The following is a 27,174-nucleotide window of genomic DNA, read 5'->3' on the forward strand; positions in this document are numbered from 1 at the left end:
TGAAGGAATGATACCGAAGTGAGGCTGAAGCCCAGCCTCTCCGTCTCCTGAGTCCTCTGCTCCGTTCTTCAGACCCTCTCGTGTCCTCACGTTTTGGCTCCTCTGTCTAGGGCTCCGGGCGCCATCTCCTATCGCCGTCCGCCCGCTCGCCGCTTCCTGGCAATTCAATTTGCCGGCCGCCCTGAATTTATGAGATCTGAAATTTGTGAGATTTGGGGATGGCATTAGCTTAGCATCGATCGCGGCGGGCGGTGAGCGATGGGGCCGTCACGCGGGTCCCCCGCTCGGCTGCAGGTCGGCCGTGCGTCCTCGTGTCTCTCCAGCGGTCTTGAATGCCGGCGGCTCTGAAGCAGCAGCCAACTTTCGGTGGGTGGAGTGGGAGCGGCTGATGTATTTTTTTTTTCCTTCCCATTGGCTGTTTGATATGATTGGCGGGGGGGGGTAAGAAAAAATGTCCCCCATCTCCGTGGCAGTCAGCCTTTTGAAGTGAGCCAGCGCAGAGCCACAAGAAGAGGTGGCTATGGCTCAGAGCGTGGGGGGGGGGGTCTTGTTTACTTGGCAGCATCTTGCTTTCAGTGTCTGTTTACACGCTCTTTCCGCCAGCGGTTCCTCTCCTGCCATCTGGATTTTTCCCTCTTTCTTGGGTTCTGCAGCTACCATGTCTGATGGGCTGCTGAGGTTTGCGCACTATGTTGGAGGGCAGATTTGCCTCTTTTATGTGTCCCCCTGGCCAGACAGAATGAGGCTTTGCATCCTCCGGGAAATTTAAAGGAAGCCTCGTTTAAATTTTCAGAAGTCTGTCATTTCGGTTGGACAGAAAACCGCGGTTGTTTGTTTGGTAAAATATTTTCCTGGTTATTTGTTGCCTGAAGCATCCAATCAGACCATGCAGCCTTCTGTGATTTGTATTGTGCGAGGGGTCAGAAATGTTTGTGAGCAATTTGTTCATGTAAACGTTAAACTCTTGTAATTCTTCACCATGGCAAAATATTCACTTGTTATTGCTTAAAGTGGGTTAGTGGGTTGGATCCTCTCTGGGCATCCTGTGACTGTCTGTATCAAATACAAACATTTGATTTAAGCCCACAGCACTCAGTCTGGCCCCAAGCGCTGATCTAGAATCAGTTAACCTCTTCAGTAAATCTTGGGTAATTACTAAAACTCTTCACATCCTTCCTTAATACAACAAAAAAACTGTATTACTTCACAATTTCACTTGGTATGAATGAAGTCTCAAAGCATTCTGGGTGGCACATGGTTTAGACAGCACGCAGTGGTGCATGGATGAGCCCAGTCTTGGGTCAAATCCGGACCATGCCAGTGGGCAACACAATCACCATTTGTGCAGGCTTGTACTGAAATTATTATTATAGTTTATGGGTAAAATAGTCTATTGTACAGTTTTCTAGATTCTTACTTTGCGAATACTATATATACCCTAAAATTGTTTATTTCAGGTTAATATATATAATTATGGGCCCTGTAAGGTATTTCTATCCAGTGCCATCATACAGTGCCAGTGTAATATTCTTTCGTTTTTTTTTTTTTTTAGGTCAAAATAATTTTAGGTGTAAATGCATTTTTTTTTCCGTTTCTCAGGCCTTCTGCTTGAGAAAGTGCTGACCTCAGCTACCGGGTCGCCTTGAGGGCGAGTCCATGCGTGCGACTGTGTGTGTGTGTGCGTGTGCGCGCGCACGCACGCATCGGTGTCTGGAGTTCTTGGCGACAAGCCTGGTGACTCCCTTTCACCAACACTATGGCCTTTCAGCAAAGGAATAAATGCAACTATCTGCCGACCGTGCGTGGGCCACCTCCGTTGTGTCCATGTTATTAAGATTGAAACATCAAGAGCATTCCATCGGACTTTAGCGAAGACGCATCGTGTCCTCGCAAATAAGAGAATACACCATAACTTGAAAAATTAGAAACACTGTTATGATTAGGTTGTGTGAATATGGACCAAACTGGAAGTGATGTATGTGCCTTCGCCTCCAAGAATGATACATTGAAAGCATTCAAAAGCAAGTAGCTAATATTTCTTGTGATCTCCGATTACCTCTGTCTATGTTACAAAGGAGATTCTGGTGATTCACACGCCTCTGGTCAGCAGTGACAAGGTTGCAGGTTAAAGGGATAATGTTTAAAGCCAACGTGATATGATTTACTCGTTTTTGAAGTGGGGTTTGTTTCTGTTGGGAGGGAAAGAATGCGTTGGCCTTTCTTCAAAGAACAATGTTTTGTTTGAGGTTCCTCCTAAAATCATCGTGCGCTTATTTTGGATTACCGGGTTTGGCTAGGATTTGCGTAACCTGTACGTTCCCTGGACGCATGTTTTCTGCCACACTTTGTGGAGTCGCAGCCTTCATTTTGTGTCTGCTATTTCAAGTTTGGTCCAGTAAACTGTTTCTTCTCAATCCACTGGCCTTTGCCACTATTGTTGGTGGGCCTGTTGAGAGTTCAAAATTAAAGTCAGGTTTGTTGCTGAGAGAGACTGAGAGCAGGTCTTCACTGAAGCGCTGTGTCAGCACCGACTAGCAATGGCAATCTGTTTAATTCTGTCCGTTTTTCTTTGGGGTGAAACGAGGACAAGGTTTGTAGACTATTTAAATTAGTTACATTGATGTATTTGCCGTAGGCAACTGCGCGCGAGTAGCCTACTGTTGGTGTTTGTGAGCCGAAAAGATTCAGGATGTTTTGTTCATTGTAATCTGTTAAATCGTTGGTTACATTGTTTTACATTGATGTAAAGCGTGCGGTAAATTACGGGATAAAATGTTTTCAAAACATAATTGTGACATTAACACCTCCTCCTTCAGATGGCGCCCTTCACCTGGACACTGTACGTTGGGATATTGTATTGATTGATGAAGCAAGCAATTATGATAATTACTGATTGGACAAAAAGCACTTCTTTAAATAAACAAGACTGCCCTCGTGCAGACTAATGGAAGAAAATCAGTGAAGTGACTCTTAATTCCTTGATCCACGAGGAGATTAGATTGAAATTCAGTGCATGCCTCTATTCATTGGTGCTATATGCTAATCAACGTTGGTCGCTTGAAGAGCCCTCTGTTCTAACCCAGGGTCACCGCACTGCGAAGACAGCAGAGAAACGATCCGTTGCCCGGGACGTCCGCGTCAGCAGCAAGTCTATCCCAGGACAGAGAGAGAGAGAGCGGGTTCAAATAAAACTGGTTCATTATATTCCAAGCATAAAGCAGAGACATTGTGCGACTCTCCGGTCTGAATGTACGGGTGCAGGCAGGAACCAGCTAGATGCGGAAAGTATTTAGAAAAACTAGAGCCAAAAACTAAAACGAAATGGCGTTTATTCAGTGAAGAGGGGTGGCTTCTTCATGTCGTAGTTTTTTTCCACCCCTTTCTCGCAGCACAGGAGAAGAATGTTAGGCTGCCTCAACAGGTTTGATTGTACAAATGCGTACGCGAACACAGCTGGTGGATAGAATAAAACGTTATTTGGCAAGCTGGGGGGTTCTCTGCGTGCGCGTGCATAGTAAATGATTATTATTATTTTTCAATTAAGAGGCTCAAAACTTAGAGCTAACTCTTGAGGAATGTCTAAATAGCACCTGTGTTATTTCCCCCAGTCGACCTAAATATTAATGTTTTTGAATGCATTTCCTTCCTGGCTGTTTCTGTGAACCACCAATTAGCGAGGCATTTCATAACCGAGGCCCCTTTTAGAAAATCCAACAACGAGCCGCGTCTGCTGTTATTGTCATTTATTTGACAAACATATGTAATTAGTGAGGGAGCACTTTGATGTTAAATAGAGATTCATTGTGGCTTAAAATGCAGATCGGGTCATTAGTCTATTCAACAATATAATTGCGACCAAGCCAAGCCCGCGAGAAAAACTCGTAAACTAAAACAACCAAGGCTAAACCTCTGTCACTATAATATAAAGACAGAATCCAGACAGTAGGCATACACATTTAAGGAGGCGTTGATCCATTTCTTACGAGAATTCCATTCTTCCAACTAAAAGTGAATTTAACGAATTCCAAGTTGCGGGAATGTCAAAGCACATTAATACACCTGAATCTGAAAAAAACCGCAAATCTTTTGTAGGCTACTGATATTGCAGACCCCAGAGACAATTCGAGACATTATAGCCTGTCGATCATACTAACGATTTGTAGTGTTTACGAGAAGCACGTTACCATTAAAAAATGAAACAAGGCTACCTTATTCGATTGAAATGCCCAAGGGGCAGAGACCGCCTCCGTTGCCAGATGCAGTGCACACGAGAAAGGACGACGGATATCCCCAACGCGAGGACACACCCTCATATCTCTCTCCCACATTCGCACTCAAACACACTCTGCTTTTTTCCTCTTTAGCAGCATTCGCGTATTGCGCCTACTTCCAGGTCAGTCAACCACCTCTCGGGGTCTCGTTGGACAGCCATGTGCACAGAGCGCGAGGCGTAGTGTACAAGGGTTAAACGACAGAAAAAGTCGGGGCAGAGAGAGGGAGCGAGCGAGAGTGAGTAATTGGGATGAGAGCTCAAGTCAGTGAGCCAGCAGGTCGGACAATCAAAGCTTCTTAACGACTGGTGGAGGGAAAGGAGGGGGGTCGTGTTTTTCCCCGAGACGGACACCCACTCTGGACAGCTCACCAACAGAGGAAAACAAAGCGGGGGAAGGGGGAAAGGGGTGGGGAGGTGGGGGCACCTTACTGACCATATTTACCCACATATGTGCTCTGTCACTCAAAGTCCGGTGGAATGAGATGGTCTTCGGAAAGCTGAGGGCGGAGGAGCAGGAGTCGGTGTGAAAGGGGTAAAACACGCACGTGTCCGAAAAGGACTCGAAATCAAATGTCCCGAGAGGGCGAGACGGAGAAAGACGACGAGGAGGGGCAAACCTGGAGGGACAGTCGGACGAAGAGCACCGCGAGGACAGCGATGACGGACCGGGGACTGGGACAGCGGTGGCCCGTGATTTTCCTGCTCGCGCTCGCCCTGCAGTCACAGGTAAGTCGCCGATTAGGCGCTATTTTCAGAGCGCTTGTTTAACCCCGTGGCTTTGTTTTTGTGACTAGTTGATGTATTTCCCCCCTTGGAACTAAACAAGGCCACTAACATTATTTATATCTCTTTCTATTTTATCTAGATGTCCGTCCTGTCTGCATTTAGATCTTCTCCACCTGTTGTCCCATATCTGTTGTATGTGGTTTCAATTGTGCTTGGACACTTGTTGCTCTTTGTATGCGATTTCCCTTTCATTTGCACGCAAGATAGTCTATAGTTTTGTCTTGCATTTTCTCAGAGACCGAGAGAGCGCATTTACTTAAATTCTGTATGTAGTTTAAATGTAATTACTTAAGTGTAGTTTTTTCCCAGACGATGTGGTTGGGGCTGCGCTAAAGTCATTGTTTTAACTGTAATGAGAGAAATAAAAAAAACAAATATAGGAACGAGCAAGGCACGGTCTGTGTCTATGTCATTGTATGCAGTAAGTAGACGAAGCTTTTGTTTATTAGTTAGCAGAACAGAACAAACCTATTGTAGGGGTAAGGGAAGGCAAACACTTAAATGTTGTGTGAAGGGAGAGTGTTCAGACAAGAGGAAGCTGTTCTCTATTCTGTCTACTCCGTTTTGTTTTCGCCAAGCGGTTCGGGCGCATACATGGGTTTACTTGCATAGATGAGAACGTTGCAAAAGTGTAGGATCTTTGTGAGTGTCTGTGTGTGAGAGAGAGACAGAGCGGGAGAGGGGGTGGGCTTGCTGTATTTTCTGTCTGCTTTTTGACTCCCGTGCAGTGATCCTTTAAGCAGAATCAATCTTCTTAATAATGCTCGCCATGAATGCGCTCTGTCGTCCACTCCCGGTCCCTTAAGTGAACCAGCCAAATTATCTGGCCGGGGGCCAGGCGTCGTGCACTGCTGGTTTATGGAAGTGCATTATTCACAAAGCAGCAGCGCATATTGAAATTCCGTCCATGACAGATAATCAGACGTGTTGTGTCATCCTGATTTGCTGTATCGGGCTAACGTGTCAATGTATGTATGTATGTATGTATGTATGAAATGTATGAAATGTATGAAATGTATGAAATGTATGAAAATATGAAAATATAAAAATAAAAATCCACATATGCTTATGCTTATGATATGCTTATGTTTAATGTGAATAGACCAGTATCAGGATGGAACTGCCAATGCAGAATATTTTTTGCTAAATTTCTGGTCATCCTCATGAACATTTCTGCCACAACAGTTTAAAGAATGTTACTCTTTGAAAAAATGACCAATGATGTTTGTCATTTTTAGTGCAATCATTGATGTCATCAGTATCATATGTAAAAATGACTGTGCACATGTCACAAGTGAAAACATACCAGTGGCATGCCCATCTGCATAAGCTAGATAGAAATGACCAGAGCAATGCATTAAGTAGAACAATAAAAGAAGAGGTAGATTGATTGCAGATGAATTTTTGGTAATGTATTTCCCTAATTGGGACAATAAAGAGTCACAACTTGATGTTGAGGAAAGAAGGATGCATTAACTGGCTGAAAAGTTCATTGATTGGTTGATGTGTCACTTAATTTACCATCTGATTGGTGGAATGATTGATTGCTTGTTTGGTTAATTGATTAGTTGGTTGATTGATGGCGGTGAGTTCCGACAGATTTTCTCTGGCTCTTCTATCCTGACCTTGAGAGAAATTTGGATGGTTCTCCAGGTGCAGGGAAACATAGATCCCCTATGGGACAGGGACCACATGTCTGGGGGGGGGGGCAGGTTGGCTTAGTACTGGTAGGGCATGTTGCAGGTGTGTGTCATTTGCCTCACACAGCAGTGCAGTACACATATGTAAAGGATAGTCTAATAATAATGACAATAATGGGTCACATTTATGTTGGACCTTTCGTGAGCTCAAAGCACTTTACATGGGGAGGAAGCTCGCCTGAGCTACCACTGAAGTGTAGCCCCCGCCTGGGAGATGCGTGGCAGCCGTGAGCATTAAGGTAGGTGCCGAGGTGGAGAGCGACCTGTGGCTCATCGCACGCGTGTGAAGGGCAGGTTCATGCGTCAATGGCCCACATCTGCACTGACGCACAGTCGCAGTTTAGTGTAAAAGCCCTTAAATGCCTGAACAGGGTATGTAGTGTAGTGCTGCTGCTACATTATTTGAAGGCCGGTAGTCATAGGGAGGAGGTTGGCGTCTGGGCCAACATGTGATGTTGGTCGCTGAACATTAATGTAAGGGAAAGTGGCAATGAATGGCCATGTTTAGTTCAGTGCGGTGGGTTTCAGTGTAGTGTTGTCTTACTAGTGCACAGCGGTGGATCACGTTACTGTAAAGCGGTTTTCTGTTAGTGTAGAAGAGTGCAGGTGTTAACAGTGACAGCAAAATGGTTATTCTTAAATGGACGCTCACAGACTGTTGTTCAGCCAGTGTGAAATGGAGTGGTGTTGAGCAGCAGCAGATGGAGAGAGGGTTGGGGCTGTGTTGGGGTTCAGGGACCGGTTACAGGCATGCTGTACTGAAGGATGGGGCTCTTTGAGTCTCCAGGAGGGTGCTGAAACGCAGGTATGTTTGGAATGGCCATGGAGGAGAAAAAGTGAAGGAAGAGAGAGAGAGGAGGAGAATGGGGTGCCTGTCTCTCTATCTCTGCGGTCCCTTTGATGTGTGAGCGCTTAGCTCCCCAACAGTAGACCTGGAATGGGCTGAGATGCCCTGCACTGACAATAGGCTGGTGGTACTGACAAACTCTCTGAGTCCAGTCCTGGAGTGTGTGTGCGTGCATGCGTGCGTGCGTGCATGTGCGTGTGCATGTGCGTATGTGTTACTTCCATGGGAGGAAGAGATCAATACCTTTCCATTGTTACTTGCCACCCAAACCACACATGTACATCATGCGCCCCCATGCACAAACACATATGCATAAATACATAAATGTAAGCACACAAATGCGAACATTTGCCCCCCCCCCACCCAACACACACACACACACGCATACACATATACACTCACTCACACATGCACTCACGTGCACACTACACTACACACACACACACACACTCTCACGCACACATACACACAATACACACACACACACACACACATACACGCACACACTGCCCACCCGGCCCCTGCTCCTCTCTGGGGGGCTTGTTAGCAGGCAGTGGGGCAGGTGTGCCTCCCTCGCCCTGTGCCTGGGGGAGAGGGTCAGGATAAAGGGCAGAGAAAGGAGGGCAGGGCGGCGTGATGAAAAGGAAAAAAGGAACAATTAAGTGAAGAAGAGCCAGAGAGGGAGGGAGGGAGAAGTCACAGCCTGTTCTCAGACAGACAGTGGAGGGGAGGAGGAAGAAAGAGGTTCTTCTGCCCTCCCTGGAGAGGGGACAGAGAGAAAGGGAGGGAGGGAGGAAGACTGATACAGAGAGAATGAGATAAACAGAGATAAAGCATGAATGAAAGAGGAGGAATGAAAGGTAGCGTGTTGGGGACAGGACAGAGTTCTGTGTTTCTCCTCCCCAGAGACAGAATGGGAGAAAAGGAGGGGGGGGGGTGGGCTGACAGAGAGATAGAGAGAGATGAATAAATAAGTAAAGATCGAATAAAAGACAGGAAGCAGGTTGCAAACACACAGGAGACACTCTCCTGTCCTCCCTCCCTGGAGAGATGCTAGGGACAACAGGCAAGGGAGGGGTACTGATAAAGCAATAGAGAGAGAGGAATAAAGGAGGAAGGTGAAAAGAAGGCAGCAGGTTTGACAAACAGGAGAGAGTTCTCAGTGCCTTGGTTTGTGTGCACGCTGAAAGTATGCTTGCACAGAACATATAAGCTCTTGCTCTTAGCATGTGGAGTTTAGGAAGGTGACAGTGACACTCCACCTGACTCCTGACTTTTTTTTTTTTCTTCAAAATTTAAAGTCAGTGTTTCTAGAACTCCTTTGCTTTCAGTTACCAATAGTGATTGTTACATCACGATTAGAATGTTCATTTAAGAACGTTCTAATCACATATTTGTGATCTCACACCGTAAAGGATTAAGCATCTTTTTGAGTCACCTTTTGAGTCACCTGCAGTGCCTCTAATGGAAAACTTGGCTGTGTCGGTCTGGCTGTCTGTCTCACTGTCTGTCTGTGTTGGAAGAGTCATAGGAGGGGAGAATGAGTTTGAGGATGAGTTTGGAAGAAAAAGTCAGTGAAAGAAACAGGATGAACAGAGGGAAGGATGGATGAACTAGCTGAAGTGGAACAGAAAGATGAAGGCACAGATAGATAGAGTAAGATAAATGGAGGAGGGATTAACTGTATGTGCCAGTAGGATGGAGGGATCCCATTTTTTCCTCTCTTATTTTGGAAGAATGTCCTTTTTTCCCCCCATCTCTCCCCCCCCTTTCACTCTTTAAAGTGTATCGTGCATAAATGGTACATAAGTTCTGTGAATTTAGTTTATTTCTGTGAGAACTGATGGGCTACTGTGAGTGATTTTTAATGCCTCACAGGACTGATGTTTCCCCCCCCTCTTTCTGTACATCGATACATACACTTCACTCTCCCACCCCTTCAACCGTTCACCCATTGTCCCTCTCCGCAACTTCCCTTCATCAAACCATTTTTTCATCCCTTGCTTTCCTTCTTTATCTCATCTTTCACTTCCTCTCCTCAGCCCTCGTCATGTCCCCTGTGGGGACTCTGTGTGTGTGAGTGTGTGTATCAGTGTGTGTGTGTGTTTCACTAACGTGTGCTCTCTTATCTCTCCCTCAGGTGGTGTGTGCAGTAGGCATGTTCGAGCTGCAGATCCGGCAGGTCCAGAACTCCCAAGGGCTGCTGCAGAATGGGGAGTGTTGCGACCTCCCATCCACCGGAGGGCAGCGCTGCTCCTTCAGCGACCAATGCGACACCTTCTTCCACGCCTGCCTCAAGGAGTACCAGGCACGGGTAGCGCCCACCGGTGTCTGCACCTTTGGTTCTGGCAGTACCAATGTTCTGGGTGGGAACTCCTTCTCCCTGCGTCATCGTGGCCACGGAGTGGGAGGAGCCGGAGCAGGGGGTGGAGAAGAAGAAGGAGGCGGCGGAGACAGTAGCAGTGGACGCATTGTCATTCCCTTTAAGTTCGCTTGGCCGGTAAGCATAGTATTTCTGCTGTGGATGGCTACAGTTTTACAATCTATTAACAAGGGGTCAGTGGGTATCTCCCAAACCATCTGCCAAACCTTCAGTCACACCCAGCAGGCTCCTCCCCTTTGCTTGCCCTTCCCCGCCCACAAATCGCATCCTTATAAAATGAAGTTCTGGCCATGCGAGTCAGTTACTGATGCATTCCGCAGTTTGCTGTGTCAGGTGGGTTGTATTTTGAAGGTTGATTGGCCCTCAGCTCTTTCTGATCACCTAGCTGATTAAGTGCAGGTCCTGTCTCATTGATCTGAGTGGGCACAGGCGAGCCTGGTTCGAGTCTGTATAAATGAGAGATGATTTAGTGTTGCTGGCGGCAATGGCTACTGCTGCACTGTGATTGATGGCACCATGAACAATACGCCATCTTAAGCTCCTGACATTTTTTCGATTGGCAAAAACAAAACAAGTGAACCTGGCACTATAGGTTATAGCACTGCAGAGAGCCACACACACACACACACAAGCATGCATACGCATACATACACACACACACACACACACACACACAGAGACAAGCGCATGCACGCACACACACACACACTACAACACAATAACTTCTAACTGCAAACTGATGGCTTATCAGCATTGATAGTCAAATCCTGTTCTATATCCTTAAGCTCAGTACAATACAGTTTAGCACAGCATACTAATATAGTTCAGCACAGTTTAGGCTGTCAGTATCTGTAGTGCCTTGTGGTATAATAATGCGTAATAACTGCAAACAGCACCACAGAGATGGACACAGGAAGACACACGAGTGCATCTCAACACATAGTAGGATAAACGTAACGCACAGGGCAGTGAATGGCCTTAACTCCTCACAACTCTCTCTCTCTCTGTCTCTCTCTCTCTCTCACTCTCTCTCTCTCATTCAAGTGTCACCTGCTAAGTGTTACACCATTATAAGCCAGTCTCTCTCTCTCCCCGCTCTGCCTGGATCGATCGCTGTGTGCTTTCCCAGCCGGTGAGCTGGGGGCAGACTGTCTTTATTACGCCGCGCTGGTTATTAATGGCGCTTTAGTTTGGCGGGCAGGATCCTTGGCGGCTGGAATGGATGCGCTCATCATTAGAATTCCTCCCGGCGAAACGTATCATCTTAACATGGCCTTCAGAGGATAGAGGAAAAAATAAACAGACGTTGTTCTGGTCCTTATGCTGACTTCTGCTCAGTTCTTCCTTAGCCGACTGGGCCCTTTGCAATTGCTGAGCTCACCAGTGCTCTCTTTCTAATTAATGATGTTCCAGACGGTAGATTCTGTTTTTTTCATGTTTCATTCAGCCTTATAATGGCTTCCTTGACTTTCACTGGCACAACTCTGGTCCTTATGCTGACAAACGCCAATAACAGACTCCAAAGGCAATCAAAAGCCTAGAATCAAGACTAGATAGTGAAAGCTCTTTTATACTTGCAGTAAAAAGCAGTTGAACTCACCGGACTAATCAGAAACATCTATAAAGCCATTTGACATTATGGTACCCTGAAATGGGGGGCTACATATAAAAAGTTCTGTTATTTTCACAATGTAGAATTTTTATACCCTTTAGTGAAAGCTGAGAATGTGCACATTAACCACATACAAATTGTTTCATTACAAATCTAAAATTATGGAGTACAGAGGCAAATCAAGAAAAATATGGCTTTTCCCCAAACATTATGAAGCTCAGTGTCCATCAGTAAAGTGTGTGAGTGTTTGCTGTGAGTGTGAGAAAGTTCTCTCCCAGAAAGCCAATCTGTATCAGTTTCAGGGCTGGGCAGTAGGGTGGGGGGTGGGAGAAGGGAGAATCGAGAGAAAGAAAGAATGAATGGATCTCTATGGGGAATTGAGGGACTGAAAGACTTGCATTATCTACCTATCTTTGTGTGGCTTTTGAGTGGGAGGGGTGGAACTGAAGGGGGGATTGGTTGTGGGGTATCGTGATACCACAGCCCCAGGTGAGGGGGCAAACAGGTGAACAGAGTCATTTTGAGAGAATCTGAGCTCCTCCTCTCTCTTACTCACTCTGTCTGTCTTCATCTTCTATAATCTCTTCAGGGAAATGTTGTGAAGTGCATGTGTGTGTGTGTGTGTGTGTGTGTGTGAGTGGATTTAGCCTGGAATAACAATATTCTCAAGATTCCCTGATGAAGGCTTGATTGATTTGGCTGGGTTTTGATGGCAAGTTCAGGCCATGAAATCGGCCTGCGTTGGTTTCTGTGTGTGGAGAGGAGTTAAGGATGGTTAGATTTATTTATATGTTTAGTTTATTTAGATCTCTATTAGCTATTGCATAAGAAAATGCCATATCATTTTCTATATCAGATGTCCAGATGTTATGGATGGGGGTGTGGCTGAGGATTTTCTACTTTCAATCCTGCCTTTAGTATTTATTGACACTCCTAATTTTTAGTCTGGACCACGCCTGTGTCCTTCAGTTGTGCTATAAGAATATAACCTCGGTTTAGAAAGGACATGCAGTACTTTTACATATTCCCTGCCTTGCTAGTGTATAAGGGTCTGTGTATGATTCCTTGACCTATCAGCAGCGTGTAAATGTTTTGCTTCTGTTACTGATTTGAGCCCTGTCCAATTTAGGATCAATTTATCAGAGTGATATAGCAGTAGCCCCTATGGTGAGCTCTCTTTTCCTCCGACAGCCAGTGGGGTGTGAAAGAGGTTCATGCCAGCCAATGGGGTGTGAGAGATGTGTGTTCCAGCCAATGGGGTGTGACAGAGGTTTGTGCTAGCCAGTTGGAGATGAGGGAGATGGAACTTATTGAGAATGCTAAATGAGAACTATCCTACTGGTAGGGGATGAAAGTGAATACATACAATGAAAAGTAAATTGTGGCTCGTTAAATCTAAAGTCCAAAGTCATGTCCACATTAACAGAAAGGATGAGTAGAAGACTACATTGGTGCTGGACCAAACTTTAATTTCTCCCCAGCTTATCAAAAAAGATCTGCAGCTCAACTGTGTAGGCAGGAAAACCAGAACTGCTAATTCAAGCCTGCAGCGATTAATTCGCAGGTGTGTGTTTAAGTTATGACTGAATCTGGCCTCAGGTCAGAAAGTGTGGTTAGAGCTGGAAAAAGCACAGATCCAAGTGTTACAAAAATCTGAGTCCGCAGGCTTTACATTAATATGAGCATCCGAGGCACAAAAACGTGTCTGTGTGTGCGTGTGTGTATGTGCATGTGTATGTTAAGTGTATATGTGTGCACGTTTGTATATATGTTTGCGTTAGTGTCCACATGGGTGTGTGTATATTTATCCATATGTATGTGTGCGAGTGTGTATGTATGCATGTATGCATGTATGTATGTATGTATGTATGTGTGTATTTGTGTGTGTGTGTGTGTGTGTGTGTATGTTTGTATGTGTGTGTGTATAAGTGTGCATCTGTCTATATGTTTGTGTAAATGTGCGTAAGTCTGTGTGTGTGTGTGTGTTTATGTAAGGGTGTGTGCATGTGTGTTTTTTATGTACGTGCGTGTATTTATATAAGGACGTGTGCATGTGTTTGTATGTACGTGCGTGTGTTTGTTTAAGGATGTGTACGTGTGTTTGTATGTACGTGTGTGTGTTTATTTACGGATGTGTGCGTGTGTTTGTATGTACGTGTGTGTGTTTATTTAAGGATGTGTGTGTTTGTATGTACGTGTGTGTGTTTATTTACGGATGTGTGCGTGTGTTTGTATGTACGTGTGTGTGTTTATTTAAGGATGTGTGTGTGTGTGTATGTACGTGTGTGTGTTTATTTAAGGATGTGTGCGTGTGTTTATACGTATGTGTGTATAAGTCTCAGAGGGCTGTAACATGACTCCTGCTCTATTCTGTCGGGTTGTGCTGCTCTGTTACCTGTGCATTCCTGCTGCCTGGGAACCAGAGAACACAGGCGGCACTGGCTTTCTTCTCCCGCCTGCTCCCCCCCCCCCCCCTTTCTCTCTTGCTCTCCCTCTTGCATCCCCCCCCATACCTAATACATCCCCAATACACTCTGCCACTCTCCCACGCACATACCTGTGCTCTGACACTGGCAAGTGAACACGCATGCATGCACACACAGACATACACACAGATTCACACGTACACACACACACACACACACTTGAATACACTCATGCACATATACATACACATGCACATACAGATACTTGTACGCACTCGCACATATACACAAAAGCACGTACTCACGTACACACACACACACACACACACACGCGTGCACATGCACATGCATGCATTGAAAAGAAGCTAAATCCATTTATACTCTACCCTTCTGGTTTTGAAGATAAGTTATTAGCCTGAGAGAAAAGTGTCCACTGGGATTCTCTGGTGTAATGGTTTCATTTGTGTGCAAATTGGATTGAAATAGAACTTTCTATATTAGACACATTGGGGGCAATTGGGGGGGGGGGGGGGGGGCTGGATAATGAGCTGATCACCTGGGAAACACTGCAGGGACAAGGATGATGAAACATGATCTGTGTGTGTGTGTGTGTGTGTGTGTGTGTGTGTTTGGTGTAATAGAGGAAATGTAATTCATAGCACAGTGTGGTCACAGATGTCATCCTGTGACTTTGTACAGATTTTTATAGAATTTATTGATGTGTCCCTGCCCTTCTCTCCATCTTTCCCCCCCTCTGTCAGTTCTGTCCTCCACCCCACCCTCTTGATATTTCCTTCCTCCCCCTCTTTCTTTGCCTCTGTCCTTGTCTGCCTCTTCTTCAAATGGTGTAGGTTCTGCTTTCTTGTCAATCGCTACTCCTCAGCTGGATTAGCTATTTCTGGCTTGGCTTAAATATGAAACCATACAGACTGACAGACTCAGAGGCTCACAGCCTCATAGACAGACTGACAGACTCAGACACAGGCTAACACATTCAGAATCATGCGCACACGCGTGCACACACACACACACACAAACACACACACATTTTTTTAAAAGTATGGCATGTATTTGAGCAGCCAGCCAGACTGGGTCATTTCCTGTAGGAGTCTGTGGGGTCCTGTTTGGCCCCGGGCTGCTGGGCTGACAGACCTGTGAAATCGCATAATTCCATAGGGCCCTGGGAAGAATAAGTCTTAGACAAGAGGGCAGGAATGAAGAATCGACCGTGGGGGAAATGGGGGGCGGGGCTTCACCTGGTCTTGGCCAAGCCCATGAGGGCCTGAGACTAATCATGTCACGAATGAAAGAAGGCATGTTGGGATAGTTGGTGACATGAGGCAAGCCGGTGAAGTGACTGGCAGGACGGGGAGTATGACATGATAACCAATCAGATTAAAGACCCAACATGTAAATTGTCTCCCATTTAAAAAATTTTATTACACCAAAAAACGGTTGATTTTGGGAGGCGAGAACGATGCCAGGTGGTGTCATCAGAGGATGTGTGCCTTCACTTAAATTCAGTTTGGTTACTTATTACCATGGAAACGCTACAGTATTTTTATATGTTGTACAGAGGGATGTTACATTTTGTTATAAGCAGTGAGAAGAGCCCAAATTAAAAGCGAGAGCAGTTTTATGACATTAACTTGCACAAAAAGTTAAGTCAGAACTTTGACTAGATCAACTGATTGATTTTATAATGTCTCGATTAGAAACTCAATTGTGTGGTTACTAGTCTCTTAACTGTGCTGTTGGAGTGCCTATGTGGACCCCTTGATGATAACCATTGAAATACAAGTTTAAATCCCTGCAGGTTACATGGTGGAAACAAACTGGTGGCCCTAGTTATGATGAATCTCTTAAGTGAACAGTATCTCAATATTGCACAAAGTTAAACTTGACAGCTTTCTGCATATTGAATTGCATAATTGCTATTTGACTGAATTTATTACAAATGTAAAATAATGAACTCAAGTGAACGTGGCACATACAAGGGTCTGGACCCCCTGTCATTTAGTGCTTAGTAACACCTCCTTTCACAGATACGTAACAGCTTCCAAACATTTCCTGTAGCCAGCACAGTCTTTTGTATGCTTGCTTTTGTAATGGTTCCCCCTTCTTCTTTGCGGACCTCTTTTAGCTCAGAAACATTCTTAGGCCTCCTTATATGCACTGCATGTTTGAGATCTCCCCGCAGATTTTCAATTATATTCTAGTCAGGAGACTGGTGGCCATTTCAAAACCTTTGTCTTTCTTTCTTTTGCTGGACCACCTAGTCTTGTGTAGTCAAACATCAAGTCTCACAAGTATACCAGCGAGTTTAGGGACCAGTTCATGTGAAAATACTGGGGATGACATGCCTCTGTGTCTTGGGATTATTGGCTTACTGAAAGATGCACTTTCAAGTTTGAGCTATCTAGGTTGAGGCGAGGTTGAGGCTACAAGGTTTTTTGACAGAATGTCTTGGTGCTTGCTGACCTGTAGATGCAAAACAGCCCCATGACATCAAAGATCCACCACAGTATTTCACTGTAGTTATAATGTCCTTTTCAGCATAAGGATCTATCATCTTATGGCATACCCTCTGTTTGTGTGTGTGGCCAAAAAGCCAAATATTGTTTTTTTCTGACTGTAACACCCGGTTCCAATTGAAGTTCCAATCCTGAACTTTGATTAAAACCGGATGTTATGTATCAATGTGAAAGGAGGTGTTACTAAGTACTAACTGACAGTGTGCCCAAACCTTTGTATGTGTCATGCTTACTTCAGTTTATTACTTGAAATCAAATTAATTGAAATGTTTATTATAGATGTCGTATGTTTTTAGAATGTGTGGGAGAGATGTGAGTACTGTGTTTGAGCAAGAAGAGTAGTGTATGCTATGAGTGTGTAAGAGAGATGGGTAGTTTGTGTGTGTGTGTGTGTGTGTGAGACAGAGACAGAGACAGATACAGAGAGAGAGAGAGAGAGGGAGAGAGAGAGAGGGGTTCAGAGGGGAAATTCCTCTCTCTGGGACAGGAGTCCTTCCTGTCAGAGAGGGCTGTGTTTGTACAGCCTGGATCAGCCAGGATTTCCTCCTCTGCCAGTCTGAGAGAGAGGGGAAGAGAGAGGGAGAGAGGGAGGGAGTCAGAGTGTGAGAGAAAGGGGTAGAGAAGAGAGAGAGGGCTGGAGAGACAGCAAGAGATAGAGAGATGAGAATGAGGAGAGGGAACGAGGACATTGAGATCTGTTGGCAGTCAGGCGGTAACAGTTTTTAATTGAAGGTTTTAATTGGTGTGAGAATGCCTTTCTGAAAGGCCTCGGTACACCTCGAAGCGTCTCACTGCTTCATAACACCATCAATATCACCATAACAACCAGCAGACACTAATGAGCCTTCCACCAATCGAAACATATTCATCAAACGGTGACCTATTGCCAAATCAAAGTCACGCCTCCACATGCTAATTGACTGCAGATTTACGAAAGATTCAACAGGACAAAATGTGATGAATATTTCCCAACAGAAGTGACAGGGTAGAATGGTGTCATAACCAGAGGGTTGTTGGCTCAAAGCCCGGACAGTAAACCTCTGAGTGATGCAGAGCTTTGTGTATATTTCTCCAGCAGACCCATAAATTTGCCTTCTTCACAAGCACAGTAATCGGTAACAGCACATGCCGATTGTATTGAATGAAGCTAATTACAAGGTTGTTTCTTGACTGGAGCAAAGTCAGAATGTAACTGCCTGCAGAGTGGAGAAAGTGCAGAGAGAAATGGCCAGCTGTTAATTTAACTCTTTCAGTGGAAGTCGTGTCCCTTTCAGAGTCAATTTTACACAGAACATTTTACTGTGCGCGTTCTTGAGTGGAAACCATTTCAACGTTGAGGATGGAGGTGGAAATACCAGCTCCCCTTTCCCGCAGTGTGGGGGGTGCAAGGCTCTCTGCTGGCAGACTGCAGTCAGTACAGCCATCACAGGCACCACCGCGCCCCCCCAGCACCCCTCTCCCGTCCCGTCCCGTCCACCAGCCCTGCCCCGCCCTGCCCATCTATCAGCACCTTCACTGTGATCATGGCTAAAACTGACGTTGCTCTGTCGCCATTGATCCTTTGGTGATGCTGATTCCTTGTTCACTCATGTTGGAGAGAAGGCCAGTTCTTTCCTTCTGTGTATGTTTGGGTTTGGTTTGGCTTTGGCCCTGTTGCTGCTATAGCATTTCTTGTGCCCAGCTTTGAGGTACCCCAGGGAAATAGGATAAACGACTACTGAAATATGGCTATGTTGCACCTTGCGTCAGTGTGTGTGTGTGTGTGTCTGCATGTCAGCATGTCTTGGTGTGTGTGTTTGCATGTGCCTTGGGGGAAATGTTAGAATTTGCATGTTAGAATTTGTCTGCTGTGTTTGTGTGTGTGTGTGTGCACTTGCCTAGTGGGTGGGGGTTCATATTAGAATCTGTATCTCTTTAATGATCTGCCATTCTCACTATGTCTAGACCAGGAGTGTCCAATCTTATCTGAAAGGGGCTGGTGTAGGTGTAGGTTTTTATTTTAGCCCAACCCTAAGACACCTGATTCTACTAATGAACCATTCATAGTTTTCAATCATGTGCGAGGCTAAAACAAAACCTGCACCCACACCAGCCCATTTCAGATAAGATTAGACACCCATGGCCTCAGAAATTCATAACTCAGAGTGAGGGAGACAAAAAGAGGGAGTGGAAGAAAGAGAGTGAGGAATAGAGAGAGGGCGAGAGAGATTGGGAGAGGTGGAGAAAATGGGAGGGTGAGAGGGAGGAAGAGAGATGAAAAATCCTTTTGAACATTTGCAGCAGGACCTATCCCTCACAACAAGTGTGTATGTGTGTGCATGTGTGTGTGTGGTGGGGGGGGGGGGGCATCAAGCCACAACATCACTTCCTGTCTGTATGGATTTATGAATAGTTTATTACACACATATTTGTGATTCATTACGTTTGGCTGTGCCTGACTGATGGAAACTTTCAGAGACCCAATCGTATTCTACCAGCTGAACTGCCAGGCAATGTAAAATAGCACCTGGAGAAAAATGACAGCAAAATACCTGCACTGAACCTGGCTAAAGCTGGAATTATACGTGCACGTTCTGGTGGACTGTACGGTTGAATTGCTGTTACCATACCATAAACAGCAGGCAGGGCGGAGTGTGAGAGAGAAGAGGGGGATGAGGAGGAGGACAAGGGGAGTAGCATAGCACACCAGTGTAGGAAACGGCTCTCATTAAAGCTGTGACCCTAAGGCATTCTGGGGCCAGGGGACTGGAAGCCGCACCTGTAACCATGGGGACGCTGGCACTGACCCGGAGACCTGCGAACGTTACGCCCATCCTTAAAGCTCTGACTCACCTGGTAGGATGAGGTCACTCTTTTAGGCGTGCCCTCTGGCAGGGTCACCTGAACTACTGGCCAGTGGAGGCTGCTCTTATCACAAGGTCTGTCTGTTGAGAGTCTGGAGCTGCCAATTTGTCAGTATTCCAGGATTTGCTCCCCTGAGAGAGACAGACTGAGGGAGAGGGAAGGGGGGAGCAGACAGAAGGAGGAATACAGAGCTGGATGGACATGGAGGAGGATAGATGGAGAAAAGCAGGGTGTGAATAGACGGACACATAGTAAAATGTTCAGTGTTAAATCCCGATTGGACTCATATGTACTGTGTGGAATTACACTGGATATTTTACTGTGCAGAGAGGGGGAGAGGCACTTAACGGACATGTAACACCAAACCTTATTTTGTCCATCTTAACACAGACCCCGACTCCCGCCCCTGTCACAGCCAGGACCCCCCCACCCTCACTTACTCAAACTCCAAAATGAAGTATGGAGAGAGAAAGATGGAGAGTGAGAGGCAGCAGTGTTGTTCTTATGGAGAATGTGGGCTTGAATACCACTGTTTGCGTATGCGTGTGTGTGTGTGTGTGTGTGTGTTTGCACTTGCGTGCGCATGTGTATGTGTACATGTGCTTGTGTGTGTCAGTGAGCACATGTGAGGGTGTAACTGTCTGCATAGCTCTACCCTTTCCCTTTCATTTCCTGCCTTCCTTTCCTTCCATTTCCTCTCTTTTCCCTTTGCTCTCTAGGTACTTCCACTCTCCCGCTTTTTCCATCTCTCTGTCTGTCCACTCTTTTCTTTGCCTTCTTTCTCTCCCACTCAGTCTCTCCTCTCCTCCACTCCTTTTCCTCTATGTTTTCCTCTACTTCTCTATCCACATTCCTCTTTCTCTGCCTACTCTCTCCTACACTGCTCTTTAGCAGTGAAATAGAAGCGTGTTTCTTTTTTACTGGTAGAGTATCAGGGTTCTCCATGGTAATTAAGAGCTCAGTTCAAAACAAAGGTAATCCTCGCACCTCAGCATGTCTACCACAAACCAACAATTTGCAGGATCCAGTATTGCTCAAAGATACTGATGGCCTGTCACAGCTGGGCTGTTTTTGCATGAGCTACTGTAGGTGTCTTTCCAGAAGCACATTAATGCGCCCGTTCCACAATCTTCCCTCCTTCCCAGCATCCACCATGAACAGTTGTGTTACCATGACAATTTTCAAGTGTAAGCCCATGCATGATTCTAGGTCACGTGCATGTGCGGTGTGACAGAGCACTACTGTCTTTCATTTGCTCTGTGGTTGGGCATGGGCTAGAGTAGATCTAAGCCAGGACTTGTATTTTGGCTACTTATACAATACCATCATTGTATTATGATAATCATAATCATACTGTATATTACTCATTGTGGGGAGTGTGTATTGTATCAGCAACCAGGAATATTCATAATAAGTCTTCTATATCTGACTGTACTGGTTATCTGTCACTGTCTGTGTCCTTTTTCCCTCTATTGGTCATATTCCTTTCCTCTTACTCTAACCACCTCTCTGTCCATCTCTTCTCTCCCCCATTCTTTGTCTCTTCACTTGCCAGGCCTACTCTCTTCCACTTTCTTAAGTTGCCCTTCTATCTCATTTATCTATCTCCCTCTCTCCTCTCCTTCTCTGTCTCTCCTCACCCCATTTTTGGGACCTTCAATTTGACCACCTCCCTCTTTGTTCCTCCTTTCTCCTTCTCTTTGTTTCTTCGTCTCACTCATCCTCTCCCCTCAACCTCGCCTCCCCAGTTCCTTCTCTCCTCTCCCCTTCTCTTGTTTTCTCTCCCTTCTCTCCCTCCTGTCTCCCGTGACCTCTCTTGCGCGGTCCTCTCTCCATCGCTCCCCCCTGCCTCTCCCCTGCTTGGCTCTTGAGGGGAGACGTGACGGTACATCCTGGAAGCACATGAGAAGCTCCTGGCCGCTGCCTGTGTGCCCGTGCAGTCTTATCTGCTTGGAGGAGAGGCTGAGCCTTTGTGGAGGCGGAGGATGTTGCCCTGAATTATTCATCATTCACCGTTCGCTCCATGCGGAAAATCACACAAAGCCACACCACGGCCAGGATCCAATAACTTTGGTTCCCGCTTAAATGCAGCGTTTGCGTTTCCCTTCATGAGCGCAATTCGACAAGTTCAGTGATCGCTATAATTAATTTGGCAAACTTTGCATTGAAAATGGGGACAATTACATTTGATTTTGGGTCAGAGTTAAGGCCGAATGTTGATTGAATTCTGGCCCATTTCTTTCAGTCAGTCAAAGTCTCAAAGTGTGTCAGTGTCTCGCTTTGCTTTTTATCACTTTCTCTCGTTCCTCAGATGGAATGATCCCTGTGTTTCCTCTAGGTCCTCTGTGGTGACATGACATGACGTGAATCAGGGGTGGGGGCTGGGGTTTGGGGTTTGGGCTATAGCAAACCGGGGTGTGGGGGGGGGGGGGCGTATTACATTTTAACTGCTTTCACTTTTCCGTGTTAACTTTCACTTTCATTGCCTTGTCGGTGCCACAGATTCCTGTGGTGGTTTATCTGTGATGACTCTCCTCTCGTAAATAAACATCTCTCGTAAATAAATCCCGTTGTTGAACAGTGTTTTATTTTGCGGAGGCCGTGCTGATCTTCGTGGCAGCGAGCCACGGAGGAGTCGACATGGGGAAAACCCTGAATCCAGAGCGCCTTACCACGGGCAGAGGTCTGGGATCTAGTGCAGGAATTCCCTTGAGGGGAAAAGTACATTCCCAGAAGAGACAGCAAGCACACAAAATATTACTGTACATCAGAAGTATTGGTGTGTGATTCCAACAGTGTCAGTGACATTTCTGACAAATAGCCCTTGTCCAAGTGTAAATGTTGGTCTGTTTCATGAGCATGCTTGTGTTGCCTGTGTGTGTACATTTCTGGGAGAGTTTTTCAAAGAGAATTATTTTGGTGAACAATATTTTGCACATGAAACGACTTACAAAGACAGCTGTGGAAGAACGGTTTTGAAGTGTTTTTCCTTTAGAACCAGATCTTCCTAGTGTAAGCCATGTTTTTCAAAACTTTATGTATACTAACATCGCATTGTAGTTTTGAGCAAAATAACATTTCACAACTGTTCTTTCACACCTGCTGCTCTAACCTGAAGAAACCTCAGAGCTAGACTAGTCCTGACCAGCATGGTCTTAAAGGCACAGAGAAAGTGCGTCATTAATTACTTAATGAAAATATCAGTTAAATGTTTGGTTTAAACAGCATTGTTGTGAGTTAATATGTTTAATATGGGTCTCTGTCTGTCTGCAGAAATCCTTCTCCCTGGTGCTTAAGGCTCTAGACTATGACAACGACACCACAGAGACAGGTAAGGGTAGAGCACCTGACCCCCACCCCACACCGTATACATGTTTGTGTGTGTGTGTGTGTGTGTGTGTGTGTGCGATCGAACGAACATGCATATGTGTGTGTGTGTGTGTGTGTGAGAGAGAGAGAGACAGCATGCATGTGTGTGTTTGTGTGTGTGTGTGTGTGTGTGTGTGTGTGTGCGTGTGTGTCTGTGCGAGCGAGTGTGCGTGTGTGTGTTTGTGTGTGTGTGTGTGTTTAAGACAGAGAGAGAGATCTCCTCCCAGGGCTCAGACAGACAGTGACGTATCCACACATTGGTGCCAAATCGGAAGTGAACTTGCCCTGTAAGCAAATGGTGCCGCTCAATTCTACTTTGGCTCACAAGGATATGTCACGGCCTGTCCTGACCCTGCTGCAGTCGTCATTACGGCTTCCCATGGTTCAGCCCACTCATACACTTACATGCAGGTATTGAGCTGGCGCTGTTATCCAGAGCGACTTTCCCAGCATACTGTTTTTAAACGTACAGTCACATTTGTACAGCTGCATATTTACTGAAGCAGTTCAGACTCCGGAACTTGATCCAAGGACACAACGGCAGCCTGGGAATCAAACCTGCAACCACTGCACTACGCTCCAGGCCGAGCAGTGCTGGCTGTGTCTCCGCTCCCCCATCAGAGGCTCAGTTTACTCACATCCTGTCCCGCTCTGACCGTGACTCTTCATAACAGGTGGAATGCTCCGGGACACATCCTGTGGACTTGCACACGCTCTACACACACCCAGTGGGACAGATGCACACATACTGACTCACACATATGCACTCCATACACTGATACCTTCCTACCGCCCACTCTCACTTTCCTGTCCTTCTACAGCCTTCTCTCATCCTGTACACACCTCCCCCCGTCCTCCCTCTCCCCCCGGCTCAGTGATTCGGCGACTGGCTCATCCGCAGATAAGCAGGGAGATAATCAGCGGCAGTGAACCAAACCACTGCTCACAGACGTCCCCGCCCTCCACCCCCCGTGTCACTCTCTCACTGCTTATCCTTTGTTTTCTCTTTCTCCTTCCCTCTCTCTCTGTCCCTCTCTCTACTCCTCCTCCTGAAATACACCTGCAGTTTTTTGTACCATTCCCAGAACCCCCCTCATAGCTTAGCCTTAGGCTTTTTAAATCCCTGATTACAAAAATCACAATGACACAAGTTATCTGCCTATATCAGTGTACAGTCTGGATTCGACCTTCCCTCCACTCTCCTTATCTATTTAATTTATTCAGACGGGGCAGAGAGGGCTACAAATAGGGATGGGCTGACAGCACAGGTAGTGCCGTGGTGGGGAATTGAACCAGCAGCCGTGTGATTGGTGAATAGGTTGACCGCTCCACGGGCTGCAGGGCACTCTCTCCCTGTCCTGTTGTCACTGAGGCCCCTCCCTGGCACATGAGGTCACAACCTTTCTGACGTGCCGTAAGAGCTCGGTGACGGTCAGTGTCAGTGGTGCTCAGTGACTGAACCCAAAGACTCTGTGGCTTGCATTTTTCTGAGGTTTTATGCAACTGCCTCCTTCCTCTGCCTCCGTCATGTATGAGTGTTGGTGCCTCAGTCACCTCCTTGGCTGACTTTGAACAGGGTCTGTGTGCATGTGCAAAATATAAAAAATATTTATGCAGTAAATGTTTAAATCTAGCAACATTATGTGAATATGTGTGCCTCAAATGCTTAATTTTTGCTCAGTTAAAAATCATTTGAATCACAAATTAAGTAGCTGTGTGTGTGTGATTGCCTCTGACACTCAATGTTAGTTACATGAAAAGCAATCGGTTGCATAAATTCAATTTCATAGTGAGTGTATGTGAGATTTAGCTGAGTGACACAGACTAGGCAGTCAGATTAATGGTTTAGTTATGAAATATGATTTGTATGCATTCACTCTGCCCTGGAGACCGTGTGTGTGGTGCTTGGACAAGGACCAGGTCGCTGTGGCCCTGCCCTGCCCACTGCATTTTGGGTCTGGGCATGCCCACAGCCCATGGAGGGTTCTTTATTTGGGGCTTTTAGCAATCTATTGATTTTTCACCTCAGGTGCTTTGGAATGCAGAGGTAAAAATGTACAGTCGCTGTGGAAACATGCTCTTGCTTGCAGTCAAGGACAAATGCATTTGATTCAAGGCCGGCATCGTCATAGATACCAAGAGAGCATGAGTACAGAGAGAGAATAATAAGATATAAATGAATGGAGAACACAAAGCCCCCTCTCTAGACCTGGACAAAGTGTGTGTGTGTGTGTGTGTGTGTGTGTGTGTGCGCGCATATACCTTGCGGTGTTGGGGAGGTTCTGTTTCACACATCTACAGTAATTTTCTAAACCCTCCTCATTCAAAACTTGACTCTAAACCCAAATTTTTCATTATGCCTTCAGTTTGACCTCAGGCCCTCCCCTCCCCTCCCAACAGGCCCTACGTATCACCTTTTAGATCCTTTTAGGCGTCTTAAGTTTTGCTTCCTCATTTTATTTTCATTTTATTTTTTATGTGAACCATCTTTGAGATACTTCATGAAAAGCGCTCAACACTTTGAATGCATTACGATTATTATTATTATTATTATTATTATTTATAATAATAATGTTAAATAATCATTTTCATTTCCATTATCTGCCTTATTAAGGACTGCAGCACATTGCTAGTGTCAGTCTGCAGACTCACACTGTAACAGTAATTATGCCACCTTACTGACTTTGAATTTTCACAGCGGCTGCTGGGAGATGGCCCCAGATTGGACAGATGATTGAATAATAAGTTAATTACATTTCATTACATTGCATTACAATCATTCGGCAGACACCCTTATGCTAAGTGAGGAACAGTGAGAAAGAACTCCATTATTATTCTCCTTATACGTACATGAATCCCCTGCACCCCACCCCAGCCGCAGGAGCGGGGTTTCAGTCTTGGCTCAAAACTACTGCCGTGAGGGAGGCAGGAGGGGCGGAGCACAGACTAGCTCCCGCAGGGGGCCGTCACAGACTGCGCGCGCATGACTCAGGCACAACAAGCGCCGCTCTCCTACCTTCAAATTCTGCTGCAAGTCTCAACACCTGGCTTCAGTTTGACGCAGAAGATTACTGTGATTGAAACAGTGATTTTTAACACTGATATTACAGCGATTGTGGTTTCAGGTAAGTCCATTCAGAAAATGGACTGAATGGACAAATAATTTTAAAAAATCTTCATACAACATGATGGACATTTTTCAATTCATGGAATGACATGGATTGACGGTTAAATTAATTCATTGAATTTACTTAACTGAAGTAGAATTGAAACCAACCATGCTTTACACTGGCCAGGCAGTGGTCCTCCTCAATTGTATGTGTGTGGTCAGGTGCTTTATGAAGAGATTCCTCTTGTTAACACGTTTATATTTGTGTGAATTTTCATAATGCGTATAGAACCATAAAATTCATAAGTCAGAGCCAACCTCTCAAACGTTCCTTGCATGTAAATAAATGTTCGACATCTCATGAATCAGATAAACCCTCATTATTTACAGTACAGCCTGCAAAGCACGTACTTACAGATAATAAATGCCTAATGTGCTGGCTATGTCATTAATGTGCTGCTCGTTTGACTATAATTATGCATTATGGAGCTGCAGCTAATCAAAACCCTTCCTGCACCACTCTGCTAATTCACTCTGTTAATTTATTCCTGCGTTTTATGTTCCATTCCTGTTTCTTACAGCGCACAGTCTGCACTGCAGTGTTTTTGTCCTTTTTGCCCATAGAGAATTGAGAACTATTGTTCATTCCTAACTTTGAGTCGCTCTGGATAAGAGCGTCTGCTAGATTAAAAACGTTTGGATGTGAAGTCACACCTGGGGCGTTGACTTTAGAACGGAGAGAGAGAGAGAGCGAGCGAGTGTCGGCTGCTCTCCCACTCTCACCTTTATTATTCCTCTCCCAGGCTCTGTTTTTATTCTTCTCTTTTGACCTAGATGATCTCATCTCTCTATCTGGAGTTTTGGGGTTGTGTTAGCGCTCACATTGCTGCCCTCCCATCCTCTCTTCTGCTTGATTGCACAGTCTCTCTCTCTGTCCCCTCTCTCCAATATCTCTCCCTCCATCTCACCCCCTCTCTCTCCCTCTCTTCTTTCTCCCTCTCTCTCCCATTCCCTTCCCTCTTTCTCTCACTCTCTCATCCTGTCCCTCTCTCTCTCTCACTCACTCTCTCTCTTGTTCTGTCTGTTTATTTTTTTTAGTATCCCCCTATTATTTCAGCACAGGACTCTCAAACTGGAACTCATAATGAAAAGCAGAACACTCCCTCATTCTCTCTCTCTCCCTTCCCTCTCAGTCTGTCTTGAATTCTCAGTCACTCTCATTTTTCTGTTCAGTCCAATTCAACATGCTTTAGTGGCTTAAAGTACAGGTTGCAAATATTTCCATGTAATG

General features: G+C 45.5%; 1 protein-coding gene and 1 long non-coding RNA gene across 2 annotated transcripts in view; one reads left to right on the forward strand and one right to left on the reverse strand.

The window, feature by feature from the left end:
- Positions 1 to 2,690: 2,690 nt before the first annotated feature.
- On the reverse strand, positions 2,691 to 4,350 carry LOC135235479 (uncharacterized). The gene is made up of 2 exons (XR_010324383.1): positions 4,209 to 4,350; positions 2,691 to 3,150 (listed from the first exon to the last, which is right to left on the reverse strand). It is a non-coding gene; the product is annotated as an uncharacterized LOC135235479 (long non-coding RNA).
- Positions 4,351 to 4,561: 211 nt separating this feature from the next.
- LOC135235475 (protein jagged-2) overlaps positions 4,562 to 27,174 on the forward strand; it is a 38,764-nt gene continuing 16,151 nt past the window's right edge. Inside the window, exons 1-3 of the mRNA XM_064300916.1 lie at positions 4,562 to 4,999; positions 9,747 to 10,106; positions 22,679 to 22,736. Coding sequence (XP_064156986.1) covers positions 4,844 to 4,999; positions 9,747 to 10,106; positions 22,679 to 22,736 — 574 coding nt within the window. The 5' untranslated portion in view covers positions 4,562 to 4,843. The remainder of the gene's footprint in view (positions 5,000 to 9,746; positions 10,107 to 22,678; positions 22,737 to 27,174) is intronic.

This window comes from Anguilla rostrata, chromosome 12, assembly GCF_018555375.3.
Source record: "Anguilla rostrata isolate EN2019 chromosome 12, ASM1855537v3, whole genome shotgun sequence".
Taxonomy (NCBI): Eukaryota; Metazoa; Chordata; class Actinopteri; order Anguilliformes; family Anguillidae; genus Anguilla; species Anguilla rostrata.